This window comes from Vigna unguiculata, chromosome 5 (assembly GCF_004118075.2).
Source record: "Vigna unguiculata cultivar IT97K-499-35 chromosome 5, ASM411807v1, whole genome shotgun sequence".
Classification (NCBI taxonomy): domain Eukaryota; kingdom Viridiplantae; phylum Streptophyta; class Magnoliopsida; order Fabales; family Fabaceae; genus Vigna; species Vigna unguiculata.
Window position 1 is genome coordinate 15,705,398 of NC_040283.1, and position 8,807 is coordinate 15,714,204.

At 30.1% G+C, this 8,807-nt stretch overlaps 1 protein-coding gene across 1 annotated transcript; it reads right to left on the reverse strand.

Annotated features, from left to right (window-relative positions):
• Positions 1-1,960: 1,960 nt before the first annotated feature.
• LOC114184395 (F-box/FBD/LRR-repeat protein At4g00160-like) lies at positions 1,961-2,704 on the reverse strand. The gene has a single exon (XM_028071707.1). It carries the CDS (start codon positions 2,702-2,704, stop codon positions 1,961-1,963), a length of 744 nt encoding a protein of 247 aa, XP_027927508.1.
• Between the last annotated feature and the right edge of the window lie 6,103 nt (positions 2,705-8,807).

The following is an 8,807-nucleotide window of genomic DNA, read 5'->3' on the forward strand; positions in this document are numbered from 1 at the left end:
TTACAACTATAATATCACTTATAATGCTACTTTTTATGTCATCTGGTTATTTTCATCTAACAACTGCTTCATATTAAAATAAATGATTATATATGCAACAAATCAGATTGGTTAATCTTAAAGCCCATTGTGATTCAACATTTATTTTTTAAATTAGTATTTTTAAGGTTATTAAAAAAAGTCATGCATCATACTTCCAAACATCTTCAATTCTTCCAGAAAAAAAAAAAAAAGACTAGTTACTGAGAGAGAAAATTCAATTTAGGAGCTCCTTATTTTCACTGGTTCCAGATAATGCAAAACCAAGTTTTGCCACTATAGACATATCAAATTAACTCATTAAGGACTAATCCAAGACTAGACAACTCAACATATGAATTTCAGATAGAACTTCAAAATGTGCAGCTGATGCGTAAACTTGTCTTTATAAAGAAATATGATAATAGGCAGATTATAAAGAAAAGAATAAAGCAGCATAAATGTCACAAAAACATTAAGAAACACTCTTCCACCTAATGAAGAAAATGTAATAAACCATTGTATTCACAATAATTCAAATATTGCACAGGTCTTCAAACATTCTTCCTTAATACACAATTTCACATGTCTAAGAGAAATTGTTGAATTACAAAATCCCATGGTAATCTTACCAATGAAGACCTAGAAAAGTCTCATTCTCCACCAAAAGTCATCTTTTGATAAGATGTATTCAAGTTTTTCTAACAAAACTAACTTCCTAAAGTTCTTGTTCCTAATATATAAGAACTGAACACTTCCAAAAAAAACTTAGTCTAGGTTTTAATTGATATTCCATGTACATGATTTCTTAATTTGCAATTAAACTATATAATTAATAGTTTTTCAAAAATTATTGCCACGGAACAAGATTCAAAGCCCGTCGTAACTGTGAGGATTTTACAAAATTCCCTCTCTTTCTGAATTCAATGTTACAATCCTTTGAGTATTTTTTGAAAGAGAGTATCCTGTTATAATGATTTGGTACAGACTTCCAACCATCTCTTCCAAGAGCAATCTTTTCCAGAGATTTTTCATTCTTTAATAAATATTCTATCAGCTTAAATTCTTGTTCCCCATCTTTAAAATTATTCATTTCTATTACCTTAAGACGTTCAACGAAAGAGAGCGGAAAAGTCTGCTTCAAAATAGAGCCAAATTCATAATCTTCACCCAGATACATGACGAACACCTGTTCATGGATCATATATTAGAACTGCAAATTCATAGCAATTAGTCATGGCACCAAAATATCAAACACCACTTACCTGTCTGAAAACAAGCACTTCGAGATTAGGAGAATTTTCAAACAAATTCAACAAAACTTCATCAATCCCATAATATTGACAATTAAGCTTTAACTCCTTCAGATTGTTGAAAGTTGAGATCACCGGTGGACAGAAATAGAGAGCCTTCCAACATAAAGAAGAACAAAAATTAGATAACAACGAAGAGAACCTTCCAACATAAAAGAACAAGAATTAGATAATAACAACAAAGGTCTTCTTCTATGAACTAACACTTGAAGAAAAAGACTTCGAAGTCAAGTCCAAGGCAACCAACCACATTTATTTCCATTACTCAATTTAAAACCTTGGACAAGCCAATTAAACAAAGATAACAAAAAAAACACACCTCCATAAAGTCTTCTGACAAACTCAGTGATCTCACATCTTGTAATTCAGTAAAAAAATTGGAAGCATGTTGAGCTCGTGAGAAAAGCCCATCATCATCTTGCACGTGGAACGGAAACTTAGTCTCTATGACAACATCTTCGATAGAGAAGAAACTTTGAATTATATGCAAACTAAGTACATTACCACTTATGAGCAAAAACTTCATATTAGGGGAATCTAAGGTAACTTTATGCCATCCATCCAGAGATAACAACAAAGTCTCAAGACTATCCGACTCCACAAAAACATTAAACTCTGATTCAACTCTCTCATCCCAGGAAAGCATATTTGAGGGAAGAACTCGACACACGAAGAGCTTGAACCTCCACGCCTTCTTCACTCTCATTCAAAGACCCCATATTCAACACCAGAGAATCGAGTGAAGGGCACCCTTGGAGAAGCCTCTGAACAGAATATTCATCCACCAACCTGAAGGAGAGCAAGTGAAGGTCCTTGAGGTTCGAAAACAAAACAAACTCAGGAACATTCCAACCCACGCTAAGGTCTAGACGCAAGCCATCTAGAGCCTCAGATAAGAACATTCCAGGTGGGAAAGTAACACAACATGGACTTGTTGTTTTATCCATTTTAACCAAAACTTCAATATTTAGGATCCTGTAAGTAGAAAGCGCAGCAGCGATGAACATCAACAGTGACTCGAACCCCAATCGGAAACTCTCCACAAAATGGCACACGCGTAGTCGAATCCCTCTAATGGGTGCCTTGTTTCGCTGTCCAAGCACTCTAATAGCGAACCTTATGAAAAGATCAAAGAGTCTATGAACTTCAGAAGCATCGCCATTCATACAAAAATTTAAATTAATTGAGGTCTTTGAGAGAAAAAGGTGTCTCCATCTGGAGGACAAAACCGAGGTCACTGCAGCTTCCTTTGTGTTGAAGCGCGAAAGAATGCGAAGAAGAACACAGCCTGGAAGAGCACTTAACCTATCAGTAGTATCATCATCGCTCTCTGGGGTTTTTCTAAGGGTTTTTCTCATGGAAGATTCAGCCATTTCAATGGATGAGGGTTTGGAATGTGACATCCAAAAGGTACTAAGAAAGCATTGCTTAACAGAGAAACCACCAAGAAAAAACCTGTGTAGCGGTCAAAAAATGGATTTTTTTTCTCATATAGCACATTTTTTCCAAAATATTATCTGGATAGCATAATATTTACATGCATAGTACAGTTTTATTCTACGTTTAGAATTCGGTTTTCGGGCAATTGAATTTTCAATTCAATTTTGCAACTTTTTTTCTTATACCAGTCTGAATTCTGGTCTCCAGGGACCCCAATTCTGTACTGTTTATTTTTTTTTAATAATGGAAAGATAAAATTTTTTTAAAATAAATATAATTAATTTTTATTTTTGTTATTAATAAAATAGAAATAATTAAATAAATTATTTTAAATAATAGAATTATAAATGTGTTATTAGTTATTAGAAAAAAATAATAATTTTATTTGTTTTTGAATTTGTTGATTTTAAAATTGATATAATTAATTTTTTTTAAATAGATAAGAGTAAAAAATGGTAACCCAGGTGCAATGTTTTGCACATGAATTTTTTCTTTCTTCAATAACTTCAATAGTGGCACTTTCATGCCTTGAGTTCATATGATAAAGTTAAATCTTCATACTCATATTTCTTCAAGTGAGTCTAGTTTGCTCCTATTTGTTGTTTGGAAAAGGAAAATAAAGGTGTATATATTTCTTCTTCACTACCAGTGTGCAGTATTTTTGGTTATCCATTACTACATAAGTGCTAACCTGTGATATACATTTTGAACATGTGCGAAAGAATGTACAAAACTTATTTCAATCTTCACTCTCGTCATTACCAGTGGGGAGTATATGTTGGTGAGTTAAGGAATAAATTTTTTGTAATTTAATTAACAACATATGAATTCATTCCTATGTGTCAACCCGTGACTTAGTAAATGGTAACCCAAGTGCAATGTTTTGCACATGAACTTCAATAGTGGCACTTTCCTGCCTTGAGAAGTGTGACAACTTTGTTCATATTTAGTTTTCTTTTATATGTTTTAACATTATACTTTAAGATGGTTGAACTTGTTCACTTTATCTAAAGAAGTTGTTGTTCACTATTTAGCAATGAAGCATTTCGAATGATTAAGTTCTTGTATTACTGATATGTGAATTTGTGTTAAACATGGCAAACTCTTACAAACACATAAAGACGACCTAATACATATGTAATACAATATTAAAGTACATATTGTCCTTTTAATCATAGTAGTGGTGTCCAGTTCCACATCAAGGTCGACGCTTGTTTCTGGTGGGGTTCCTCCTATGCACTTCAGGTCTAGGTTCTTCAACCAGTGAAGGTTGTCGTTCATGTTCCTCATCAGGTTCATGATCATCATTTGCAGCAGATGATGATGCTTATGTGTAAGGATTGTGGACGTAGTAAACTGAGTCTTGTTGTGGCTGATGCAGACCTTCAAAGAAATTTGGACTTTGGGAATATATGTGCAACCACGGTTGTGCAGAAGGTGGAGTTTCATCATAAGTTGCAAACATACTTGGTATGCCTAGTTCTAAGTTTGGTGAAACTGAATTCCTTGTTCCCTCCATACCTTGTGGTGGAGGAGGAGTGTTTAAGTCATGCGTAGTTTGTGGTGGTGGAGGGACATTTGTCGATGTTGATTGACGATGCATTCCAGGATCATTTAACATTTGTGGAACTGACAAATATAAAAATGAGTTTGAAGTATACCATGACATGTACTCCATTGTGTGTTGAAGTGGCCCAAGCATCGGTACTCCAGTCAACGTAAGGTCACGCCGGTTATTCCATACCTGTATCCATTGCGAATGTCTAGTAACCCAGTTCTTGTGTTAATGACAATAGTGTCTTATGGAATCGAATCAATGACAAAAGTTTAAGATACGACAACAAATATTAAACCGTAGATAATGTCCTTCAAAAACAGGTACTTAGTACTTCAATAAAAGTTTCATTACACACAAATACTTTTTTTTTACATTGCACACACTTAAGTCTTTATTGGAAATTAAGTACTAATGACAAACATTACTACACATAATTTAAAGACTTCCATAAACACATAACGAACTAAGCCTTAGTCATCGACATTACTGGTTGAAGTTGAGGTTGTTGCATCCAAATTGTCATCTTCAGCAGGATGTAGGGTCACGGAAAGCTTCATTGGAAGATCATGTGGGAGTGGAAGGAAGAAGGCAACCATGTCGCGAACATCATCATCTGTAAGGAGCTTAATTGTTTCATACTAGTCCCAACGTCCTAACACAGGCTTGTGAAACCATACATCTTTGACTCTTCTTCCTTGACTGTAGCAACGATAGCTTGCAATTTCTTTTTCCTTCATTTCTAAATTAATTTAAACAAATTTACAATGTTTAAAATATAAAATTTTTAACAATTATCCAAAATTAAAAGAAGCTTATAATTCCAATTTTTGTTAACACATATTAAAAAAAAATTCATACTTCACAAATTATGAAACAAAATTTAAAATTAAATTGAATTTTATATTTTGAAATTACACATAAAATCACTTACTTACTATACAATACAATTCATTTTTTTAATTTACAAATTCATAAACACAATAAATTATTCTCTATTTTACTATTTTTTCAAATAACACCTCAAATAACTAATAAAACATTACTAATTCGATTTTTTTAATTTTTTTTTACTCTTATCTATTTTAAAAAAAATTAATTATATCAATTTTAAAATCAACAAATTCAAAAACAAATAAAATTATTTATTTTTCTAATAACTAATAACACATTTATAAGTCTATTATTTAAAATAATTTATTTAATTATTTCTATTTTATTGATAACAAAAATAAAAATTAATTATATTTATTTTAAAAGAACTTTATGTTTCCATCATTTAAAAAAAAACCCCGGATTCCTGGGACCGAATTCAAACTGGTATAAGAAAAAAAAATTGCAAAATTAAATTTAGAATTCAGTTACTCGAAAATCGAATTTTCAACGTAAAATAAAATTGTGCTATAAATATAAATATTGTACACAATATGTTATCCGAAGAATATTTTGAAAAAAGTGTGCTACATGGAAAAAAAATATTAGAAAATGAGTGAAACCCTGTTTGTAAAAACATTTTCCCGCTTCCAAAACCTAATTGATGGGGTTCTGTTTAGGATTCTAATAGGTAGAATGCGAAAGGGTACAAATAAACAACAATTTTAAATTTTAAAGGGAATAAAAAAAATTGTTTCTTGAATTATACTATGATATTGTTGATCATCGTAAAATGGAGCCTTTTGTTGGAAATTAAAACTTGGTTTCGTAAAACAGAAGTTACCCTGATTTTCCTTTTTTTTTCTTCTCTTTTACAAAAGAAATAAAGGAGAATTTATCACTTTTTAATCGTTTATGTATTATAGGAGGTCGAGCACACAATCTTATATCAGAATTATATTTTAAAGCGAAATTATTGCATTAAGGTAATATAAATTGTCCTTAATCAAAGATTAGGATCTTTTATATTTATTAAGTTTATATCTGACTTAATCAAGTATAAATTATCTTTAATCAAAGATTAGGATCTTTTATATTTATCAAGTTTAAGCCTCTTTTCGTTTGAAAGGTTTCTACTGTTCACGTGTATTAGAGAAGATAGATTTAAAAGTATTTTGTGTTCTCATTCAACGATTTAAGCAGAAAAGCGACGACTGATTTGCGGGTTTATTCTAAAAATTCATCCCCTCAACTTTGCAGAGATCTGGGATGATATTCAAACATTTACTTTTTTACCCTTTTCATATATATTACTAAGATGGTGTGTAAAAATGTGTGAAATAAGGTGATGAGTGACTGCAGCAGTGGTATGTGTGAGTGAGAGAGTACCGGTTACGTAACCGGTGTCTAGAAGACCTTAACACCGGTGTCGACACCGGTGCGTATGTGTTTTTTTTTTTAACTTTTTTTTAATTTGTTTTAATTTTGTTTAAAAATTAATTGTATAATTTATTTAAAAATTTAATTCTATAAATTTCTTTTACATTCATAATTTTTTTTTAAAAAAAGTTTCATATAATTTTAATATTTTTTTAATTCGTATTAATTAATTATAATTATTTTTATAACATCAAACTATAAAATCATTCTTTTTTTTCATCAAGAGTATTTTGGTAACTTTCTAATTCTATATATTTTTACAATTTATTTTATTTATCACATCAATCAAATCTTTCACTAACTTTCATAAAACTTATCTCCAAATTCACTCACTTTACCCTCTAAATCCACTCAAAAAAACACAAATATTCATCCTCCTAAATCTACACAAATCCATCTTCACACTCTTCCCATATCCATCTATAAAAAGGAACACACCCTAAATGATTAATAAGATATTTCAAAAGAATCATTATTTACAATATGTACTCCCCTCACATCTCTGCCTTAAGATGTCACAGTCTGACTTACAATTGACAATGAAAAGATGTTATAAAATATATAGACTCTTACAAAAATCATTTATTTGATAAATTATATATAAATGGTTAGTATTAACAATATAATTTAAAAAATTAACGTAAATTAATGTTCAATATTATTTTTCAATGTCATTTTTGATAAAAATTATTATTTTTGTTTTTATAATAATAATAAAATTTAAATAACATTTTTCTTAAAAACAATTATGATAATAAAATATTTATTATTCTAAAATTATTTAAAAAATATTAAAATTTATAATAAAGTATGTAAAATTGTATAAAAGAAAATTATTATTAAAGTATTTTTTTTTAATTTTAATAATCAATATTTGTATATAATCGGAAAATGGTAAATTTTTACCAAAATAAAAAGTAAAATTGTAACTAAATATAAGATTGCAAATGTTAAGGTGGGTTAGGCTTACCTATCCGGTCCACCAGTCCGTCAGGAAAAGGACGGGTTGGGTTAGAATTTTATTAGTGTAAAATAAAAAAGGCTTTTTATACCGGTTCTAGCATTGGTATAGATACAGGCGGTATAGAAGGTTTGATATTTCTATATTGGTTCCATGATAAGCATAAAAAAATTATTTTTTTATACCATTTCTAAAATCGGTATAGAAAGTTTATCTTGGAAAAGGAAAGTTATGTAAAAAAAATGACTTACTATACCGATTATAGTTCCAACCAGTATAAAAAATTACACATTTTACACCAAGTATGACCTCAACGGATGTAAAAAGTGATTTTTTTTATAAAAAATATATTTATACTTCCTACCGCATACCAAACCTGTATATAATTACCCAAAACATCTAGAAAACAAATCTCATTCAATCTAATATTTATATTAAATAGAATCTAATGTTTATATGAAATATAATACTACTCCAAACCGAATTACTATATAAGTCATAAAACACCTAACATCATCTTATATAAACACTTAAAAGAAACGAAGCCCAATACTCACGAACTTCCTTCAAGACTCCTTGATCCATTGTAGATGTGTCATTGAAAATCTACACTATAAATAATTGAGTCAACAATCTTTTAGTGATAAATACTTAAGATGTGATTTATAAATTGTACATATTACTATATCCCATGAGTCAACAATGTTTGTGAATATGATTTTATAAGCCACACACAGACTTAAAAGTAGATTAACATTTAAAAAATTTGTTGAAGCTGTTTAAAAGTAGCACATACCTTCTTTACATTTTCTTCTCTAGCATCGTCGTGACCTCATTATAAACTCAAGAACTGAAGTCACACTGCTAATAGACATACTGCACACAGAGTATATGGCAACCATACCTCAAAAATATAAATATCTGGAAAGCGTGAAAAATAGTTAATATTATTACATAAAAGTAACATGCCTTATGTGCCTGCTCTTCCTTTAGCTTTGCCACACAAATTTTCTCTATTGATGCCTCAATCTTTGTTCTCATATGTTCCAACGCTTAAAGTAAACATGGCCTGCAAAAATGAAGCAACGTTATTTCATATTTCACTAATTAAAACTATGAGGAATAGAACAACTATTCTTTATGCAAAAGGAAACAATGACACTCTTCATTTCTGCAAAGGAAAACAATTGATACATAGAAACCTGCT